Source organism: Hyperolius riggenbachi, chromosome 2 (assembly GCF_040937935.1).
Source record: "Hyperolius riggenbachi isolate aHypRig1 chromosome 2, aHypRig1.pri, whole genome shotgun sequence".
Taxonomy (NCBI): Eukaryota; Metazoa; Chordata; class Amphibia; order Anura; family Hyperoliidae; genus Hyperolius; species Hyperolius riggenbachi.
This window is the reverse complement of record NC_090647.1, coordinates 478264281-478288304: the sequence shown is the minus strand read 5'-3', so window position 1 is coordinate 478288304 and position 24024 is coordinate 478264281. Positions and strand designations below refer to the sequence as shown.

At 41.7% G+C, this 24024-nt stretch overlaps 1 protein-coding gene across 2 annotated transcripts in view; it reads right to left on the bottom strand.

The window, feature by feature from the left end:
* Nucleotides 1–1765: 1765 nt before the first annotated feature.
* The window catches only part of YWHAE (tyrosine 3-monooxygenase/tryptophan 5-monooxygenase activation protein epsilon), a 61367-nt gene continuing 39108 nt past the window's right edge, over nt 1766–24024 (bottom strand). Inside the window, exons 3-7 of one of the 2 annotated variants that reach the window (XM_068270279.1) lie at nt 16942–17048; nt 13190–13396; nt 8301–8437; nt 6039–6078; nt 1766–2706 (exon numbers count right to left, since the gene is read on the bottom strand). In XM_068270279.1, coding sequence (XP_068126380.1) covers nt 6071–6078; nt 8301–8437; nt 13190–13396; nt 16942–17048 — 459 coding nt within the window. In that variant the 3' untranslated portion in view covers nt 1766–2706; nt 6039–6070. The remainder of the gene's footprint in view (nt 2707–6038; nt 6079–8300; nt 8438–13189; nt 13397–16941; nt 17049–24024) is intronic. The other variant, XM_068270278.1, reaches the window with a different exon arrangement.

The following is a 24024-nucleotide window of genomic DNA, read 5'->3' as shown; positions in this document are numbered from 1 at the left end:
GCCCCTGAAAGTCCTCTGGTCCAGGACCAACTGCGCATGCATGTCCAGGTCATGCACTCCCGTCGCTGGGAGAGTTCTGCACCTGGGTAGTATTACTGCACAGGCTCAGAATCAGTGGCCGGACTGCACCCACTGGAGGATTTTCCGGGGCCAGTTGCGGACGTACCAGGCGGAGGAGGCAAGGGAGCGATAAGCCTGGAGGAAGCCCCAGGTATGTATATTTTCTTTTCATTCCAATCTCAGGTACTCTCATATCAGTCAGAGATATGCACAGCAGAATTTTTTTTTATTTTTACTTCTATGCACATGAAAGAATATATCTGAACTAAAACAAAGGAACGTAACTTTAGTAAATCATCCCCATAATTGTGAAAATGTAACCCAAATAAAGTGAGACACACATAAGCATGCTGTATTAACCAAGATGTTCTCTAATGTTCTGACAAAATAAAAAAAAGTAAAAATTGTTACTTTATGGATGTCTTTATTTTTAATGAAGCCAATTACACTTGGGCAACATAGTATCTCGAGAGAAAAAAATATATATATAACTACACCATTGAGAGACTAAAAGCTAAACCGTTATTCTACTGATCTATTATACTCCCTCCATCAATACTTCAATAAAATGACGTTTTGGCAAATTCTTAAAAGTTTAAATACCCATGTAGCAAGCAGTGTGAGCACATAGGCCATTTTCTGCTAAATTAAGCCAAAAAGATAACACAACCACATAGATTATATGAAAAACACAGCTTAAGTGGACCATCACATACACAGTGACTGTGGCTACTTTGTAAGTGGATATGGCTGTCAAAAAAAGCAGCCAATCAGTTTACATTTTACTAGTGACACACGATACATCACCATCTGAGAGTAAACTGATGGACTGAACATTAGTTTAGCAAACAAAATGGCTGCGCTGTGGGCAATACATCCACGTTAAAGGTGTCCTTCAATTTATTCCTAGCCCCTTGAAAACACTTGGGTCCTAATTTTGGGCCACAGCAGGCACTTTAACCAGGTGTTTACACTTCTATGCAAACTACGTGGCAGGACATAGAACAGTAGGTGACACTGCAGATACGTTTTAGGATTGCGGCTTCCGTGATAACCAAAGAGCTTTGCCGCTTTGGGGTGGTGGGGGATGCTCTGAATGTTGCTAAATGTAGAAGCCAGCATTCTCTCCAGAGAGCTCCTTTAGGGGAGGAACCTGTCAGGTCACAAGAAGTCACCAAACTAACTACTAAAGTGCAGTTGTGCATGAATTACCTATGCTATTCCACAGTAGATCTTGATGCACCCAGACAGCCCCTAGGATCACAGGTACACACTAAACAAGAGGGTGTTGGCAAATGTTCTATAACAAGCATCCACCCTTCAGATGCAAAACATTGCCCCCAATAATCAGCACATTGCCCATCAATAATCAGCAGCTCAGTGAGCAATGCTAAGGACAGGACTGTTGAATGCTGGAGGCAGGGCTTAGTGGCAAATTGCTAAGTGAGTGTACGATCCAAGAGCAACCCAGGGGACACAAACAAGAGACTTATACGCTGCACCTCGGAGTCACTGCACTTTGGCAGTGTTGTTAGTTTTGTCATTTTTCATACCCAACAGGTTCATGAATAAGTAGTAGTTTGAGATGGATCATTTTTTGTCACAGGGATGTAGGAAAGCAAACTGGAAGCTGGTCCTTAAGGCTACTTTGACTACTAAATACAATATCTTTACACAGACAATAAGAGATCAAGTAACAGTAATATTTGGCATTTTTAATTTAGGTTTTGTTTATTTAAGTTTAATGTTAATTCCATGCTGTGTTTCAGTAAGAACAATGACAGATTCTGTATCTGTGGCTCCAGTCAGATATCCAGTAGTACAAATTAGCTTCAAGTTACACATACTGAACAAAAGATAGGCTGAGCAAGAGAAAAAGGAAGGGAGGGGAGAAATGGGGGGAGAAGATAGAAAAACAAAAAAATTTAAACACGCATGCAGGCTATTCAACACCAGCTCCATCGCTAACCTGCTGAGGAGGGAAAGTAAAAAGGAGGCAAGAATGAATAAACACGGATTGTGGACGTGATACCAGCACCAGAGTTTTCAGCGACATTTTTGCACAGTTTGAAAACACTTTACAGCAAAACCACTACAAGGACATTCTGAAGCAATCTGCAACGTCAAGCTCTAACCACATTTTAAACAGAATGAAGTTCAGTTTCAAACATTTATAAAATAAAAATAAAAGAATAAACAAACGAAAAAAAATAAAGCCACCACACAAACTCTACAGTGCGATTGACTCTGGTCTGCCCTAAAGAGTAATGTCTTTTGCTTGTTCTATGTGTTTCTAAAAGGTTATAAGTGCTGGATGGCATGGAGACAATCTAATGCTGAAAAGCCTCTATGCAGTCCTGTTAGTGTCTTAAAAGAACCTAAGATGGCTGGCAGCAGCAGCAAAATCCACAGTCATTCACTCTTGCCTTTTAGAACTCTTAAACTGTGTAAAAATGATACACCCAACTGGGCAGGAACCTAAATCCTGAGAACCAGTGTAAAAGTCAAATTCTGATGGTCCTCAGAGTGAGACGGGATATTTGGAGGGAAGGGGCAGTTGGTTAGACAGGGTCTCTTCTTGGCTTTTAATGTCTCACTGATTTTCATCTTCCACATCCTGCAGTGCTTCTTTAGTCTGTTCATCAGCTGGAAAAGAACAGCATCAACATCACTGATTAGCAAGTAGCAAGCATCTATTTACCTTAGACTCAGATCTACTCCAGCCTGTGCTTAGAAAGAGTATGCAGGCCCCGTTACAATGTTAGTATTGCAGGCCACACTTATTAGCATCTATCCTGGCTATTATTGGGTGAGGAGGAAAAAAAAAACCTGTATACTCTGGGACAAGATGACTTGTTTTATACCAGAAATATGGGCCTGGAAGGTTGTCTCATCTAGGAGGGATGAGAAGATTTGACTTGTATGTAGAGAGTTCATTGGGAATGAGCAGCTGACCACATGCTGAGAGGATGCCAGTCAGTACATTTACCTCTCACTATTCTGCTTTTAGGGACGATTTTACAGCCACACAGACCTTTTTTGTTCGCATGACAACTTCAGGAGAACTGCACCCTTGCAATGGAAAATACGTACTTATTTGTACACGTGCGCACATATTTTAAATTTTACAGTTTTTCGCTGTAGTAGGGGCACTACAGCGAAAAACTGTAAAATTTAAAATATGCGCGCACATGTACAAATAAAAAGTACGTTTCTTGCAGAGTAAAATGAGCCATAAATTACTTTTCTCCTATAATGCTGTCACTTACAGTAGGCAGTAGAAATATGACAGAAGTGACAGGTTTTGGACTAGTCCATCTCGTCATAGGGAATTATCAGCAAGGCTTTTATTCTTTATAAAGATATTACCTAAAAAGGATTTAAACAATGATGCTGGCCAGCTTCCCTGCTCCCTACACAGTTTTTGGCAGTTGGACATAGCAACTGCCATTCACTAAGTGCTTTTGAAAATAAATATATCCCCGAGAATCCCCTATAAAGAGATGGACTAGTCCAAAACCTGTCACTTCTGTCAGATTTCTACTACCTACTGTTAGTGACAGCAACATAGGAAAACATTTATGGCTCATTTAACTCTGCAAACATATACAAATAAGTACATTTTTTTTTCCACATACCGTATTTAAAATTTTACAGTTTTTCGCTGTAGTGCTCCTTTAACACAGGCTAATTCTAGGAAGGATTGCTACTATTTGCATGGAGTTTGGAGTGCCCAAAGAAAACTCATGCTAACGTGAGAAAAACTTTCCTCCACCATCCCAAAAACATGTAGATCGGGTAATTTGTGGAGTACAGTGCTGTACCACTATAGTTACACCTAACAAGGCATGGTCAAGGAGATGCCATCAATTTTGGTTGAGGCAAATTTTTTCAGCTTTGAAGCTGACAAGTTTCAAGCTGCATACAATTCACAACTATTCAGCATGGCAAGGATCATCCCTTCATATAGCAAACCCCTTGCATTGTGTCAGTGACACACAGACCTACAACTGCCCCAGTGCAAGAACAACAAAATAACCAATGGGAATGAGCTGAATTTGTATCTATATGGAGGGTCTTTTGCCAACTTACATATGCAGAGCCTAAACGCTTCACATCAGTTTTAAAGCTGTCAACGTAGTGAAGAGGGTTTGGTTTTCGGAATTCAGAAACCCGTATTCACCCATCGCCACACTTCAGCACCCACACAAGTGGACAGTGCTAAGGAATGGACTCTGTCCACATGAATCAGCGCCGAGGTGTGGTGACGGGTGAATTCGGGTTTCCAAATTTCAATAATCAATTTGTACACAAATTATAGTGAAGAGGTAAATGCATGAGGCACAATCCCAGAAGCTAGGCTGTCATTTAGCAGAGGTGAATAATTATCACTGACTTGGCTCATACTAATTTTTCCCGCTTTATCAAAATCATGGGCTGTTTGGTGTACGACATTCTTTAATACTTGCATTTTAGAAAAGGATCAGCACACATTTCTCTGTTATAAAAGAGCCAACACTTCCACAAAGGATTTATCTACAGAATACAGTCTGTTTTCAGTAGTTAGACACAAGGGGCCTAATGCATTCACAGCCAGTAATATTGTTGTACACAGGTAGCGCAAAGCAATATTACGAATAGCAATACCAGTAGAGAACCACGAGTTGCGTAATTAGCACAACCCCGCGTTACATGGGTAATGCATGATAAGTATTGTAACCATAGCAATGCTTGCAATACTCATACCAGAGGTTACACTAATTGTGGTACTCCACTGCATGTGCATGGCAACATTACCGACAGTATGTGAATCAGGCCCAAGACTATTGCCATGGACAACTGCTATTTTTCTTAGCACCTAGCTTACTTAATCTGGCCTACTTTGTAATGGTGGTTATACAAACAGTATGCAAATTTTAAATGTCATGAGATGATTTCTATCAATTCAACATTTCAAACTAGCCTAAAAGTGTACCTGAGACGAGAGGAAACAATACCTGGGGCTTTTTCAAGCTCCTCCGCGCAGAACGCTCCCACACCGCAGTCTAAACCCTCCTAGATCCTCCAGTAGCAGGCTTGTTCTCAGTGGCCAGTCAGTGCAGGTGAAGTGCAGCCAAGCGCGCTCCCACATCTCAATCCCGTGGCTAGGAGCTTTCTGCACTGAACTCTACCGGCCAAGGGAACCGGTCGTAGAACGGGGCTGCTATCAGAAGATCTAGGATGCTTTAGACTGCGGCGTGGAAGCGATCTGCACAGAGGGGCTGGAGGAAGCCCCGGGCATGTATAAAAAGTGTTTCCCCTCGTCTCAGGGTCACCAACATCTACCACTGCATTCTTTTAATATTACAGCACATTGCATTGTATTTACAACAGTACCAGTGGGAAAAAGGAAGATAAAATTCAGTTGTGATAAAATAATCCAACAGTAAAATGTGTCAGTATAACCTCCATACTCCAAACCTACAATATCTTGAGGTACAGCATGCATCGGTTACATAATTAGTTCATAAAAATGTTATACTGGTAAAAGAAAACTGCAAGCAAGTCAAACAGAAGACCAACCCTTGCAGCAAGAAAAAGCCACTTCACAAAAACATTCAGAATTTACATTGGGTTAGTAAATGATTACATAAATGTTTGAGAAGGGAAAAAAACACTTATTACAGTGTGCAAATGCAAATAGGCCTCAAAAACATTCAAACAGCCAGGAGTTGCATTGTTTAAGTTATTGGCTTTGTCCTTTCAGGGTCAGTTCACATATGTTTGCGCCACTGACCAAATGGTTCAGTAGTAAAAAAGACGCAGTAAGGGGATGAGGGACGGCGATGCCACACCCAAACATTTACACCAGAACATCTTATTACTGAACGCTGCACTCAGCACCACTGAACAGCTCCAGTGCAGAGCAGACAGATGCAGTGTTATGAGGCCACAGCAAAACAAGGCTGCTTTCTCAGCTCGTCATTACAGCAACTTACAAAGAATAGGAAAGGAACACGTGGATTTTCCTTTAGGAATCTACATAAGAAAGGGAAGAACGGCATTACATGGTGATGTTAAAAGCACAGGTAAACCAAGGACAGCAGCCCACTGATGAATGAATTTCTTAAAGGGGAACTGAAGTAAGAGGTATACGGAGGCTGCCATATTTATTTCCTTTTAATCAATACCAGTTGCCTGGCAGCCCTGCTGGTCTAGTTCTCCGCAGTAGTATCTGAACAACACCAGAAACAAGAATGCGGCTAGTCTGGTCAGATCTGAATTTACATTCTGAAACACCCGATCTGCTGCATGCTTGTTCAGGGGCTATGGCTAATAGTATTAGAGGCAGAGGATCAGCAGGGCTGCCAGGCAACTGGTATTACTTAAAAGGAAATAAACATGGCAGCCTCTGTATACCTCTCTCTTCAGTTCCCCTTTAAAGCAAATCTGTAGTGATGAGGGGGGGGGGGGGGGGGGAATTCTGATACTTACCTATGGAGAGGGAAGGCTCTTGATCATATCAAGTCTTCCCTGCACCCCTGTGAAACACACCCATCGGGCAGCCCTGTACTTCACATGTGCACACCTGTTGTCAGTGGCACTCTGAAACAAGTGATCCCAAAGCCTTTAGAGGGTCTCAGAAAGCATATTTGACCACCTGGCTGAATACACACAATGGGGATGTCAGCGCTAGAACAAGGGGATGGGGAAGGCTCAAGAGGATCCAGACCCTTCCATCTCCATGGGTAAGTTATCAGCATTTTTATTTCCCCCCATCCCTTAAGTTTTACTTTTAAACATTACACAGCTACAGTATGCAATTATTCTGATGCCTCATCCTCCATAAAGTTAGTACTTTTGTTTGCAGTTTTATGCAATCCTTGGGTCTGGATTCAGTTAACCCTTCTCCTGAATCTTCTGCTAGTGGTTTTCTTACATCTACAAAATACCTTCTCATCCCTAGCAAGTGGTGAAGTACTAAAAAGTAGGTAAAGTACTGAAGACAGCTACGCTCCGAACCTAGCTCTACCCCAATGAGTACTATCTTGCAAGCCTCTCTCTGGGACAGACTGGCCACTGGCAAAACTCACATGTCTACTATAGGCTTGGATTAAAGCAAATCATGATTGGCACATCAATACACTCCAGGATATGACATCACACCGTGTTGTGCCTGGCACTTCCACAACTCACATTTAGGATTACAGCAGTAGCCACTGTGACTCAAAATGAAATCCAAATCAGTAATTGACAGCAGGGAATGATAAAGCAGTCCTACAGTTACATTTTGTATAGCTAGTTCTGCGCTAAACTCTGCACTGTGTAGCACTGTAATCCAGCATCAGAAGCAGTCAATCCCTGGTATTGTTTACTTGTCCCAGTACTCCAATCCACACAAATGCAACTTCCCTGATCCTACGCTAAGCCTTAACACAAGCCATGAAATGTCTTGTTACATCACAGCCTAATCAAACAAATGAAAGTATGTTAGATGATCAGTCATGTGACAATCACCAACTGCAAACTGATGTGTTTGGCATTAATGGAAGACGTGAATGTGAATATAGACTAGGCCTGAACGATTTTAAGAAAAAAAAAAATGGAAGAGATCAATTTCTGTCCGAAATCACGATTTTGATTAGAGTCACAATTTCCTTCAAATCAAGCTTTGTTCCCACTGTGTCTGTCCCATCACTCATCCGCTGTGTCTGTGTCCCTTTGTGCCCCCTCCGGGTCTCTCTCTCTGTGCCTCCTCTGTCCCACTTGCCAGGACTTGGGGGGGGGGGGGGGGGGGGAGAGTATGATGCCGCTTCTTCAACCTTCCCCTATGTGGAAATTACATTGCAATACTCGCTGCTTTGACAATTCCGAAATTGTGATCTTGGTGATCGCAATTTCGGTTTAAATTCAATTTATCGTTCAGGCCTAGTAGAGCGCCAACTTAGTACAACTGCAGATGTATAGAAACTGCATATGGCTTTATAAGAGGTAGGTCTATGGAAGTTTTAAAGATTAAAAAACATGCCCTTTTAGTTATCCACAGCTCTTGACATTTGGATGGTGCTGCCAGATGTATAACCAGTAAAACAAATGAACCTGGACAGAAAGGCAATAGTGTGGACAGCACCTTTTGCTCAGCGTCACTGATCTATTTAGATCAAATTTCAAGTAAAAATCCAACAGTTTAAAGATGATCCAGCATAGGGGTGCAATAGGCTACATATGTAACCTGTATACGAGCTGTACACATTACTTACCATCACCTTGCATATCTGAAGTCCATAGTGTCAGGTTATCACGTAACAATTGCATGATAAGCGTGGAGTCCTTGTAACTTTCTTCGCTCAGTGTATCCAGTTCTGCAATTGCATCATCAAATGCTGCTTTTGCCAACCTGTAAAGAAAAATAAAATAGTGGGTTAGTGAATTTTAAAACTGCTGTTATCACAGCATAACTAATTTAAGTATAATTAACAGGCACCAAAATCTTTTAACAGGGTCTGAAAACTAAACTGAAATCAGTTGACTGCATCTGAATCCCATCCCCATGAAGTCCAAATGTCTTACGTATCCGTACATCTCGCTAGACAATTGCATCATTACAATATAGTCGTCTCACACAAATGTATTCTGTGTTGCTCTTTTGAGCATCATGACATGAACTTTGCATTGGAATGCAGTGCAAGTCCTTGGTTCTAGAGCAGCGTAGACTTGTGCCATTCATTAGATGGATGAGGAATGCACTACAACATCCACTGTCTTCAAAAACACAAACACCTGCATAAAGTGAGAGAGCGAGAGCCCAGATTTCAAAAAGACTTAAAAACATTGATATCCAAATCCTCCTGGAGACATGGACCCGGGCAGAGGATGAACCTTTCGTACCCATGGGGTACCGGGAATTCTCCATATCTGCCCAGAAAAACAGGAACATTAAACAGGGCTGCTGCTCAGAAGGCATACTAATCTGGTAGGAGGCGCTTACAGAGCACATCAAAGCAATCAAACGAGAAGACAGCCACATCTGGATCAAAATAAACAGCTCCATCCTAACCTCTCAGTCCGACATGTACCTGTGCGCAGCATACATCCCCCCAACAGAGTCCCCTTACTACAAACCTGATATCTATGAGATCCTACAAAGAGAAGCCAGCCACTTCCAGTCTCAGGGCAGAGTACTCATCTATGGAGACCTCAACGCCAGAACAGGCAGAGAGGAAAACACATACAGGTCCTTCTCAAAAAGTTAGCATATTGTGATAAAGTCCATTATTTTCTGTAATGTACTGATAAACATTAGACATATATTTTAGAATCATTACACACAACTGAAGTAGTTCAAGCCTTTTATTGTTTTAATATTGATTTTGGCATACAGCTCATGAAAACCCCAAATTCCTATCTAAAAAAAAAAAAAAAAAAAAAAAAAAAAAAAAAAATCAACCTTCAAATAATTATGTTTAGTTATGCACTCAATACTTGGTCGGGAATCTTTTTGCAGAAATGACTGCTTCAATGCGGCGTGGCATGGAGGCAATCAGCCTGTGGCACTGCTCAGGTGTTATGGAGGCCCAGGATGCTTCGATAGCGGCCTTAAGCTCATCCAGAGTGTTGGGTCTTGCGTCTCAACTTTCTCTTCACAATATCCTAATCCATCAATATGTATCCCATAAGGAACTCAACCCTCAGCGGATTCTTATCCAACGAATTCCATTTATTTGAATACTACATCGGTGTATACAGCATAGTACAACCAGCACAACGATTCGGGCGAAATGCCCTTTATCAAGTGCTCTTCACAATATCCCACTGATTCTCTATGGGGTTCAGGTCAGGAGAGTTGGCAGGCCAATTGAGCACAGTAATACCATGGTTAGTAAACCATTTACCAGTGGTTTTGGCACTGTGAGCAGGTGCCAGGTCGTGCTGAAAAATGAAATCATCTCCATAAAGCTTTTCAGCAAATGGAAGCATGAAGTGCTCCAAAATCTGATAGCCAGCTGCATTGACCCTGCCCTTGATAAAACAGTGGACCAACACCAGCAGCTGACATGGCACCCCAGACCATCACTGACTGTGGGTACTTGACACTGGACTTCAGGCATTTTGGCATTTCCCTCTCCCCAGTCTTCCTCCAGACTCTGGCACCTTGATTTCCGAATGACATGCAAAAGTTGCTTTCATCCGAAAAAAGTACTTTAGACCACTGAGCAACAGTCCAGTGCTGCTTCTCTGTGTTCAAAAGTGGCTTAACCTGGGGAATGCAGCACCTGTAGCCCATTTCTTGCCCACGCCTGTGCACGGTGGCTCTGGATGTTTCTACTCCAGACTCAGTCCACTGCTTCCGCAGGTCCCCCAAGGTCTGGAATTGGTCCTTCTCCACAATCTTCCTCAGGATCCGTCACCTCTTCTCGTTGTGCAGAGTTTTCTGCCACACTTATTCCTTCCCAGACTTCCCACTGAAGTGCCTTGATACAGCACTCTGGGAACAGCCTATTCGTTCAGAAATTTATTTCTGTGTCTTACCCTCTTGCTTGAGGGTGTCAATGATGGCCTTCTGGACAGCAGTCAGGTCGGCAGTCTTACCCAGGATTGCGGTTTTGAGTAATGAACCAGGCTGGGAGTTTTTAAAAGCCTCAGGACTTATTTGCAGGTGTTGAGTTAGTTGATTCAGATGATTAGGTTAATAGCTCGTTTAGAGAACCTTTTCATGATATGCTAATTTTTTGAGATAGGAATTTGGGGTTCTCATGAGCTGTATGCCAAAATCATCAATATTAAAATAATAAAAGGCTTGAACTACTTCAGTTGTGTGTAATGAATGTAAAATATATGAAAGTCTAATCAGTACATTACAGAAAATAATGAACTTTATCACAATATGCTAATTTTTTGAGAAGGACCTGTACATACTTGGAGGTAAAAGCTATTACCAGGAACCAATACAGACAGCGAGAAATAGTTACGATGAGACCGTAAACAAAAGTGGGAAAGCCCTATTGAACCTTTGCCGGAGCCTCGGCCTACACAATGAATGGGTGAACTAGGGGTGACTCTCTTGGGAGATTGACTATGAACTCCCACGTAGGCAGCAGTGTGGTAGATTATGCTGTCACAGACACCATAAACATCAATGCCCTCAGTCACCCCTGAAACACACCTGTCAGACCACAACCAAATATTGCTGTACCTGAAATCCACCGATAAACCAACCACACAGCAGCCTCACCAAACCGGTCTGTACAAGCTGCCACCATCCTTCAAATGGTCCAAAGAGTCTGCCATCTAATTCACCAACATGACCAACACTGCCAAAATCCAAGAACTGCTGACAAACTTTTATATCAACCTATATGAACCAAACCAACAAGGTGTCAACCATGCAGTGAAGGACTTCAGCAACATCTTATATAACATGGCAGTACTAGCTGGCCTCAAGCAGACCAACTTTAAGAGATCCACAAATAAACAGTCCCAAAAATGGTTTGACATCGAGTGCAAGGCTCTATGTAATTCTCTAAGGGCAGCCTCTGACCAAAAGCAGAGACCCCAACAACCAGGACCTAAGGGAAGCCCATGACCACCTACAGAGGCAATACAAAGACACCCTCAGGCGGAAAAAACAAAACCATATCTCCCACAAACCCCAACAGCTGGAGGACTCCCTCCAAGACAACTCATTCTGGGAGACTTGGAACCATATTGGGACAAAGCCCAAGAAAAGCCCTCTTCACATCCAAAATGGCCACATCTGGCTCCACTACTTCAGGGACCTCTACAAAGACATCCCAAATTGAATAGAATCTCGATCGGACATGTCGGATTGAATCAAATTGAATCAATGAATCGGGAAAAAAAAAATTGTATGATGGCTTTAAGCATTAAAGGAAACCAGACGCAATTAAAAAAACAAAAATGTTTTATACATGAAGGAAGCCCCAGGTATGCAGAAAAAAAAAATGGAATCCCTTCTCTGGTACATTTTAAAAAAAACGCATAAAATTAACAGCTAAAACCATCTGACTTGATTTCAGAGAACTTTATTCTATTTGCTCACTAACTACTTACCTAGAGTACATCTAATAATTTGTCTTGCAGCCGGCAATGATATCAGTCAGCTTCAGTGGAGTGCAAATATGTATTCAAAAGACATCAAAGCAGTATCATAATGATTCATATTCATTTTTTATGGTGTTTAAAGTTGTGGTTTAGTCATCCAATCCCCCCACCTCAAACTTAAAAGGACAACCAAGGTGACATGTGACATGATGAGATAGACATGTTTATGTACAGTGCCTAGCACACAAATAACGATGCTGTGTTCCTTCTTTTCTTTCTCTGCCTGAAAGAGTTAAACTTCAGGTACGCAAGTGACAGTTTGTCGGAGTCAGACTATAGCATAACCCTCACTGATGAGGAATTACAGCCATGAAAAACTTTCCTGTCAGTAAATGGCTTCTAAAAGCAGGAATGAGATAAAAAGGGTCAATAGTTCATAGATTTAAGCTCTTGCATACTGCAATGAAGGTGTCATTGAGCAGAGACAAAAACTGGAAAAACTAGATTTAAATATAAAACCATTCTAAAAAAGTAATTTTATGAGAAGGTGGATAGATACAATTTATTTCACTTTATTTTCACCTTGGATGTCCTTTAAAGCGGAATATAACCCTGCATTTCAACTTTGCTCTAAAACATTTACAGCATATTATATGCAAAAAGCATTTTTTTACTAGACCAGCATTAGAAGGGTTAAACACAGAGGTTTAAAGTTCCGTGGAGAGATGCAGAAGTTCAGATTGTTACATTCTATTTAGTTATATGTATCTATTGAGAAATGTTACACACTCTTTGGTTGTCCTCCAACTCCTTCTCAGTCAGAGAGATGAGTCACATTCAACACTTAAGATACATTTTGTTTACATAAATGTATCTATGTCAGCTTCGGATGCGTCTGCAGAAATCTCCAGGAACTTTAAAGCACTGTGTAACCCTTCCAATGCTGGTCTAGTAGAAAAAAAAAAATGCTGGGTGCATAGAATATACTGTAAATAATGTTTTAGAGCAAAGTTGAAATGCAGGGTTATATTCCGCTTTAAGCATACATTTAAAAAAAATTGTTTTTGTTGCTTTCATAGTAACCTACCTGCATGCACGGTCAGGGGAATTGAGAATTTCATAGTAGAACACCGAGAAATTAAGTGCGAGGCCTAAACGTATAGGATGTGTGGGAGGAAGTTCTGTCATTGCAATATCGCTTGCAGCTTTATAAGCTACTAGGCTGTTTTCTGCAGCCTCCTTTCGGTCATTACCCACAGCAAACTCTGCAAGATATCGGTGGTAGTCTCCTTTCCTGAAAAACAGAAGAAAAAAAAAGAACAATCAGGACACAAGAATTTTATATTTAACCAATGCATATACAAACACACCTCTCCTAGAACTATTCTTTCAACTGTTTTTGAGGAGATACACGGTAAAACAGGAGACAAATGTAACAGAAACTCTGTAAACCTGAAAGCAAAATGTGTGAATTCCATATATTGTCCTTCATAGAATAGCAATCACTTAGCATGCACTTCAGTCTACTACTATAAAACTATTAGGCAGTCCAGGGACCACTGAACCTTAGTAGGCAAATTACATTTAGGTCACTCATGCCGTGCATACACAACTCGTTTTGTGCCGGATCGAGCCAGCGGCTCTATGTCGGCGCATCCCCGCTCGTCCACGCGGATTGATTACCGCTCGCCCCCTGCCGGCGCTTCCTTATCACCGCTCGATTCCCTGCCATTGTCCGCAGGTGGGAATAGAGCGGGTGCAGGTCGAGCGGCATGATCGGGCCAGCTGAATATTATCAGCTGGTCGATACAGAAACGTACAGTGTATCCCCAGCATAAAACAGGGCTGTGGAGTCAGAGCAATTGTTATGTGCCTGGAGTCTGAGTCAAGAAAAAAAAAATGCACCCACCTTATAAATTTAAACTAATTAAAAGAAAATATGATAGTGTTCTATTTCTCAGAGAATAATCATAAATGTATATTATATACAGTAATAGCAGTGCTTGGTGCACAAAAATGTAAAACTAATTAAAAATACAATTTGTGCTGCTGCAATAAAATCAGTCACTGTCTTTAAAGTCAGATGCACACCGGAATATTATGTACAATATACATCTCAGCTGTAATGGTGCGTACACACATGCGACTATAGTCGTTTGTAACGATCGTTCCCCGATCTTTACCAACGACGATCGTTACAAAAAACGAACCAACGACTATTAAGGCAAACGACGAACGAGGCAAATCGCTACAAAACAAAGTTCTGTCTTGGCGGATTTTTACCACCGACGATCGTTAGCAAAAGTGGTACATCGTTGGAAACGATCGTTCGTACCAGGCTGGACATGCGCATTTCACTTTTTCTCCAAGGAACTTTACAATTTTATGCGCAGGCGCATTAAGTGCTTTTACGTGGTGCAACGTTCGTTCTAACAATGTGATCGTTACACACTTTTTACAACTAACTTTACTTCGGTCGTTCTTTCGTCAATTAAAAGATCGTTCGTCGTTGACAACGAACGATCGTTGTCGCATGTGTGTACGTAGCATAAGAATAAGGCCTGATATGTAATTGTGTCACTAGTAGGAATTGTCAATGAGATGCAAATCAATCTTAGTTGATGCAGGTTTATGCAAAATGTATGCCAACGTATGTACTCTTGTTGCTGATGAAATCAATTAATTTGATGTTACATTTGGAGTTAGGGACTACAAATTATTTTTGGGCATACAAGACATACTTTTCTCCCTAAAAATGGGGAGAGGAGAAAAAAAAAAAAAAAAAAAGTCCTTGCGTTTTATATGCCAAATACAGGGAGTCACTGACATACAAACATCCGCCGATACGAACCGTCGACCCACCGTCCTTGGTCGGGGATTCCCAGTTATCGTCCCAGAGTCCTCCTCTGCTTCCCCTGTGTAAATATAAGTAGCAGCAGGCTGATGACGCAATCAGCAGAAGCCAGCACTAGAGGTGCAGTGAAGGAGAAGCTAGGTCTGCAATTGCCGCTAGAACAGTTGATTAGGTGAGCCGTGCTACCTTCCACTATTTAGTTTTACACTGGGGCAGCGGAGGAGACATGTGAGGGTGGACCAAAGGAGAACAGGGGGAAGCGGGGGGACACAGAGGAGCAAAGGACACATGGGAACCAGGATGACACGGGGACAGGAGGTGACACACAGGGGAACCGGAGGACAGGGACAAAAGGGGGCAATGGAGGACACAGTGGGACACAGGGGGAGCAAAGGAGGACACATGAGGACAATAATTAGGGGAGAACATCTACAAGATGCTCCTCGAACATGGATGCACCAAGTTTACTCTACAGCTTAGTGGCCTGCATCGTGTCAGGTACCCGCGGGTTACCTGAAATCCAGGTGGGGTACCCATTTTTATTGGGTTGCGGCTCTGGTGCGGATATGCGGGTCGAGTACCAAATTCACCAGAAATTGGGTTGCGGGTTTGAAAAATTAGACTCGCACAGGCCTCTACTTACAGCTATATCGTAAAGTTTAGTTTAAATGCATCTCTGGCATACAGGGGAGAAAAAAGAAAAAAAAAAAAAAGTATGCTAACATTTAGAAGTTAGAATGTTCCAACACATTGTTTAGTAAGATTTACTAGGACCCAACACATTTGGCTCTATTCACAAAACTTCTCATAAATGACTTATTTATCACCTAATTGATAAACATAACATTTCAGCACAGTTACAAGCAAAATAATCACTCTGTAAGTAGTTTCTGATTAACTTCAAAACTTTTACCTTATTTATATTATCTGTTACATTTTAACCTCCCAAAGAGCAAAAATATAAGGTGAAAACCGTATATATAGTCATGTCACTAACTGTCCTCAGAGGAGCTCTCAATCTACTCCCTACCATAGTCTTACTCTAATGACCTACCATATTATATTATGTGTGGCTGAGAGAGACCCTTGAAAATCCTGGGTTTGCCCTCATCATGCCCATTGTGCATCAAAGAGGCGTTTTTTGCTTTCTATACAGGTGTAGAAAAGGAAGGGGGCGTACAACTACCACAGAATTCTATTTTATCTGAATGTTATTCTCTTCTATACTTGTGAAACGCATGTGTTCATAGCTATATAAATCATTAGATTATTGGGACATAACCAATAAAAATGTATCGATAAAAAAAAACAACAATCGTCCAAAATGACACGGTTCACTCATTTAAGCAGGGAAAGAATGTTTTCAGGTTCCCTGAAGAAGAAAAACAGCCATGTTTGCCTTTTGCGAGTGATTTTTACCCCATTTACACTCAGGCCTCATTAATACCAAAACTTCTGCGTACTCCCAAAACACACTGATTTATGACAGGCTGTGGTGCAGCGCAGGGCTGCAGTGGTCTGGAAAGTGTTTTTTTTTAATGTCTCTAAAAACACAGGAGTCACACTTGGCTAATTCAAATGTGTTTTCACACCTTACGAAACAAGTATTTAAATGGGCCTACCACGATTTCAGGAAGCATCTGTGATTTGGCAACGCAATTTTTCGGCAAAATTGATTGCATTTCCTAACACAAGTGTGACCCCGACAGAGAAAAAGGTATTTTTTGGATATGGGATGGAATTACAGATTCTGGATATCAGCCCACAGAAAGCTTCTTCTACTGCAGGCAGTCCATGTTTTTGAGCTGTGACTGCCACTGGCGATAGCTACTCAATGTAAGTCTATTGATAGTAACTGGTCTGTCCCTAAAAACCAGGTGCTGCATCCAACTTATTACAACAAAGTTGCCTGTGTGACATGGGCCTTAGGCGTATAATTTACCATATTAACATTCACATTTTACAATACTGAGCAAGATACTTACATTTTATAATAAAAAACCTTAGACTCTCCGCTGTTTGCTGCAGGAATGAGGTGCTTGTCCAGTACATCCAGAATGTCATTACAAATAGATCGCAGTTCACCCTCAACCTGAAACAAAGCAGAGAAAAAAAATAAGTTAATTCTCAAATGTATTTTGATTACACAGAAAATAAATGTGCAGACTAACAGACCTGTATGGGTCAAATCGAACAATCCAGACAATGGGAACAACTAATATTGGAACACAAGCAGCTTAAATTAAGGTGCACTCACACCTTTGATGGATATCGCCCGTTGGGGGGGATCAGCTGTGTAGCTGACGATGCACTGTGTTACTATATGGGGGGGTTTGGAAAGGATAACAAGCAGCACCAACAATGGGATCGGCATTGCTGGGGTACAGTAGATCCGCCCAGTGAATCACTCCTGGGTTAAGGGTCACCATACACATGCCTGAATGTCAGCTGAAGCAGTCGCTATCGACTGCCTCAGCCGACTACGTCAGGTGTGTGTATGAGGATTTAAAACTATATGTAAAAACTGGACACCAGACAACAGGAAGAGACAGTACAGGTCCATTAAAAACTTAGAGACACTGAAGCTAAACAAAATAATTAATGATAAAATGAATTGGTTGTGTAGTATAGATAATTACTAGAACATTTGTAGCAAAGAAAAAAAATACTCATTTTCCGTTATATACCGTTTTTATAACATTGCATCGTTCTCTTAGGCCTCTTTCACAGTGGGACGTTGAGTTTGATGCGACGTTAAAGTCGCACAACGTGCCCCTAACGCAGCACATGTACGTTATGAAATTGGATGTTATTTTACATTAAGACAAAAAAAAAAAAAAAAAACACTGAGCATGAGCAACACACAACGCAGCAAATGTATTGCTAAACGTACAGCATGCAGCACTTTCTAAATATTGCTACACGTTACACACAACGCAACGTGTGCACTGTGAATGTCGCACAGACTTTGTATTGCTGTGCATTAGTCTGCGTTATAATTTTTTATAACGTGCGACTTTAACGTCCCACTGTGAAAGAGGCCTAATATTTGCAGTTTACACACTACTCAGCATTCTAAAGGTGGCCATACACTTATTAGATTTGCAGCAGATTCAACCAACAGATAGATTCTACTTGACAGGCATCTGACAATCTGATGTGTGCCACACACTAGGAACAGATTTCCAATAGATTTCAGAATTAAATCTATTGGACATATCTAAACGCATTTTTGGACCATTAGATCCACTTCAACTTTATAAGCCATTGATCTGCTACCAGCAGCAGATTTTCCATCATGTCAGATAAATTAATCGAAATCAATCTAAATCGGCCACAAATCGATTTTACAAAGCAGGCTAGTGAACTTTTGAACCCTTCTCTGCATATAAAAACAAAAAAATACAGTGCCAGACACTTGAGATAAGGTTCAGAAGACAGAGCTTTCTGGGACTTTGTGCAAAAGAGCCATTGAGCTCCACAACTTTCAGATAACTGGAGTTTCTTAAAGCAGACCTGAACTCAGAACCGCCTTCTCTGCTTTAAAAAAAAGAAAAAAAAAGATACGAAACAGCATAATAACCTTTAAACTAAAAACATTTTTGTTACAAGTGATACAAATCCTAAAATAAATCTGCACTGTTTCTACTTCCTGATTCATGGAAGCAGACATATTGTTAACACCCTGTGCTTTCAAATGAACTTATCTCCCATCTTAGCCATGGCAGTCATGTGACACAGGGGAGAGATCAAATAACGTATGATTACACACAAATGAGGGGAAATTAAACAGGCTAAACTCTCCAAATACATACAGGGTGCATTTCTCTACGTTTTCCTTCTATCCTGTGCAAGAGTTCAGGTCCACTTTAACTCTTCCTGTACTGGAAACAATATTATGCTGGGAATACACCAGTGTTTTTCCAGCAGATAGTTGGTTCGATAATTTCTGACATGTTTGATCTCGCACTCGATTGTTTTAACGCTCAATTTCTCATAGAAGAGAATGAAAAAAAGATGAGAATCGAGCAGCAAAATCGATTGGGTGGGAAAAAAAAAAAAACGCAGTGTATTCCCAGCATTAGACTTATGTCTCTGCTCCTAATGTTTCATTTCTTAGCTGTAGTACACATACAAAATATCAATTGTTTTCGCTTCAGTGTCTATTTAAATCAGAGTTTCAGACCAGTGCAGATCACTGCATGATGACCTTTCTGGCACAGGGGAATGAATTATTCTTTACATGATCCATGACACAATTTAGTGAACACAGTTTCTTGACTATGGTTCAGCTTTTAAAGGGGAACTTCAGCTTAAACAAACATACTGTTATTAAGTTACATTAGTTATGTTAATTAGGATAGGTAATATAATCTTTTCGCCCACCCTGTTTTAAAAGAACAGGCAAATGTTTGTGATTCATGGGGGCTGCCATCTTTTTGGTTAAAAGGAGGTGACAGGGAGCATGAGAGACAGTTCCAACTGTCATGTGTCCTGATAACCCCTCCCAGCTGCACACACTAGGCTTCAAATGTCAAATTCAAAATGTAAAAAAAAAAAAAAAAAAAAAAAAAAAAAAAAATTGCACCAAAACAGCAGAACATCAGAAATCCCATCATGCTTTGCACAGCATCAGGGAAAAACTGCCCGGGCAGTTTTCTTCTGTGCAACTAAAAATGAGGCTTGTATAAGAGAAACAAAGTTCTGATGCTGTGAAACTGTTAAAGAAACACCAGGCCTTTTCAGTGCTGCTGAGTCGATTTTTAGTCTGGAGGTTCACTTTAAGTCAAAATATAGAGAAACCGAGAGCCCAATATAGTGTAGTATGTTAAAACATAAACGAAGTAAGGCAAATCAGTGAGAAGAATATACTCACAAACGTGGGTTACCACACAGGCAACCACTGTATAAGCAGGTGAGGAGATTAGACCTGTCCTCACTCGGGGCTAAGAAGTCGCTCTCTGTAGATGAGAAAAAGGGGTAGATCACCCCTCCACCAGGGGTGGACACGATTTTGCAGTAGGAGAACAGAGGCGCCAGCAGAATAAAAGTGGATAAAACCTTTAAAATTTGCTTGGAGGAAGTGGTGGACTTACCTCCATAAAGCAGACACGAAAGACTGTCTGAAAAGTAGCAATCACATTTATTATATGGTACCCCAAAAGTGCAACGCGTTTCGCAGGCCGAGCCCGCTTCATCAGGCAATAAAGTGGGGACAAAACTGTAGACAAGAGACAGTACATTATGCTATAGTGAATTCTGCAGTTGCAAGATGCATATTAATATATTACATGTCATAAAGCATACCATATGAAAAAATTGCTTTGTGGAGATAGCTTCAAAAGTTGCATATTAATATATTACATGTCATAAAGCATACCATATGAAAAAATTGCTTTGTGGAGATAGCTTCAAAAGTTGGGTGTACAAGTAAACAATAGGGGGTAGAGGCTATGGTGCTCATGATAGTAATGGGCTATGGGGTGTTTTTTACACAGATTTGCAATGAGTGGTATTGGTAATGAAAAAGGGTATGTGTCAGCAAGTGTAATGGGTAATAGAGCATTTAGAAGAGAACAGGGGGCCAGAAATATAAGGTAAAGTGTGCAAATAAAATAACATAAAGAACTCACCAGAATTCCAGCAGTAGCAGGTGTAGCGCCTCAGTGGAGTGGTGAGGATTCTCAACTCCTTATATATACACAGGTACTTGCTATTAGGGCCAATTAGATGTGTGGGAAGTGTTAGGTGGGCGGGGTTAGGTCGAGTGTGCGAGCAGCCAATGGGTTCTCGCCATCTGTGTTCAGTGAATTGGGTTTTTGGGAAGGGTGGGCGGGGTTAGGGCGGGCTTGCGAGTAGCCAATGGGCTCTCGCCACCTGTGTACAGTGTGTTGGGTAGTTGGGGGGTTGGATACAGGTATCATGGTTACTAAATGTGCAGCTGAGTCCAGTACTAGCTAAATAGAGTGGTCTCCCATGTCAAAGGCGGTGCCCTTAACTAGTACTCTATTTAGCTAGTACTGGACTCAGCTGCACATTTAGTAACCATGATACCTGTATCCAACCCCCCAACTACCCAACACACTGTACACAGGTGGCGAGAGCCCATTGGCTACTCGCAAGCCCGCCCTAACCCCGCCCACCCTTCCCAAAAACCCAATTCACTGAACACAGATGGCGAGAACCCATTGGCTGCTCGCACACTCGACCTAACCCCGCCCACCTAACACTTCCCACACATCTAATTGGCCCTAATAGCAAGTACCTGTGTATATATAAGGAGTTGAGAATCCTCACCACTCCACTGAGGCGCTACACCTGCTACTGCTGGAATTCTGGTGAGTTCTTTATGTTATTTTATTTGCACACTTTACCTTATATTTCTGGCCCCCTGTTCTCTTCTAAATGCTCTATTACCCATTACACTTGCTGACACATACCCTTTTTCATTACCAATACCACTCATTGCAAATCTGTGTAAAAAACACCCCATAGCCCATTACTATCATGAGCACCATAGCCTCTACCCCCTATTGTTTACTTGTACACCCAACTTTTGAAGCTATCTCCACAAAGCAATTTTTTCATATGGTATGCTTTATGACATGTAATATATTAATATGCATCTTGTAACTGCAGAATTCACTATAGCATAATGTACTGTCTCTTGTCTACAGTTTTGTCCCCACTTTATTGCCTGATGAAGCGGGCTCGGCCTGCGAAACGCGTTGCACTTTTGGGGTACCATATAATAAATGTGATTGCTACTTTTCAGACAGTCTTTCGTGTCTGCTTTATGGAGGTAAGTCCACCACTTCCTCCAAGCAAATTTTAAAGGTTTTATCCACTTTTATTCTGCTGGCGCCTCTGTTCTCCTACTGCACTTTAAGTCAAAGGTTTTCTGAACACATTAGCAATGCATTTTATTAATACTTGATGTAGCAGTTAACCCCCTTGCCGTTCCAATTCTGTCGGCAAGGGGGCGGCGCAGCACTTTTAAAATGTTATGTATTTATTTTTTTAATTCGTGTAGCGGGGGGGGGGGGGGGGGGGGGGGGAATATTAGCGGCGAAGAAAATCGGGATATGCACGCAGCTAGCAAAGTGCTAGTTGCGTGCAATAAAAAAAAAAAAAAAAGTGAAAATCGGCCCAGCGGAGCCTGAGAAATCCTCCTGCTCAGGTTACCCCGGAGCTGAGCTCGGGATAACCGGCAAGGAGGTTAATTGCTGCTGGTCTACTTGCTGTAGACTTCCAAAAGCTCTTCACTTCCTCCTCTCCCATCGCTATAATGTAATGATCCGTAATGATCTGTAATCTGTAATGATCCGCTCTGTGAATGGAGGGGGGAGTGGCTAATTCTAATTGGTCAAGTACGTCACGAGAGGCAGAGCCGAGGTGACTGAAGCCAGAGCGGCTCAATACACAGCCCATCGCTGTTTTTTTCTGACCGACAGACTCGTATGGCTGGAGAGGGAGAGCAGCTCATTGCGCAGCAGATTCTGCGCTGACAGCTGCCTCCCTCAATGCCTGTGTTCGGGGGTCCTTTAGATGTGATTGGCTCGTGATGGGAAGACTGGCAGCGCGTGAGTTTTTACTATACAGTTTAGACAGCTAGGCAGAGCAGGGCTAAACCATTTGTTCTGTTTTTTCCCCTAACACCTGACAAGGCTCCCCCTGCTTTGGCTTTACAGTTAAAAAAAGTCCGTCAGCGCTACTGCAGAGACTGACAGAGGGAAGCTACAGTGATATTCGGCAAATTAAAAGGGCCATGTCAGCAAATAAAAAAAATGACACCGTAAGGCTTTTGTATACTTGATGTATCTATTGTGAGGTTATTAAAAATGAAATGATTCGCGGGAGTGGTCCTTTAAAGTCTGAAATTCTAGAAGTGAACCGGAGCATTGGTGAGTGGCTGCGCGGGCACAGGATGCCTGCGGGGGACCATTAGAAGCCCCGGGTAACTTCAACTCATTTTCCCCCGACCCCCCTACAGTATCCCTTTAAGTTAACTCTTCAATCCTTAAAATAACTCCAGAATTTTAGACAGGTTGTTAATTAACTGCGTGTGAAACTGCAGAGAAGGTAACAAAGCGGTATTGTCACCATAAAAATCAAATTTCAACAGCAACTGGTCAGAGTGTATTAAGTGATAAAGATGCTAATCCTGCACTCAAAACTTTTTTCTGCAGTTATGCTTTGGAGTTATTACATACTATAGGAGCACTGGCCCTAGTGCCAAAAAGTTGAATGCTGGGAGTTCTTTTTATCTATAATATATTCCTCCTCTTCCATTTCCCTGCCTAGCTGATCACTTGTGTTTACAAGCAAGGCTGAGGTGACTGATTGGATGTGTAAATTGGAAGAAAAAAAAAAAAAATGAAAAAAAAAAAAAAAGACTCTGGGAGGAGGGCAGCTAATGAATACACAATGAGCAAGAGAAGGGAGGGGGGAAAAACAAGAGTCAGGGAGGATATGTCAGCATTAGCTTGGCAAGATGGCCAATGCCTAGAAAAGGATTTTCTGCTTTTCCTTTGTAAAGTCCACAGGAATCATTAATTGTATAGCACAATACATCTGTTATGTAAGTAGAGGTAGTATTTATCTACTTATATATGTGTTTTTTATTTCTAGGTTAGCATGGGTGTCGCTTGTTCTTTAAGGAATGAAGAGATAATATAACTTTCACTGTGTGGTTGAAAGTTATCTCTTGCCTCATCTCCAGCATGATCTTAGTGAATTGAGGACATTCTATTCTTTCACTTAAAGGATAGTGCGCGGTGACAAAAAATAAAGAGAAGATCTTCTTACCTGGGGCTTCCTCCAGCCCCTGGCAGCCTATCTGTCCCTCGCCACAGCTCTGCCCTCAGGTCCCCTCTGTTGCAGATGTTGACCTCGCCAGTTCGGAATCATGTGGTCTGGAGCGGTTCTGCACAGTACTTCCATCTCCGCAGAACGCTTCAAGCCACGTGAGCAAAAGATGCCAACCTGGCAAGGTCAGCATCTGCAACGGAGGGGACCCCGACTGAGCACAAAGCTGCAGCGAGGGACACAAGTTGCCAGTGGCTGGA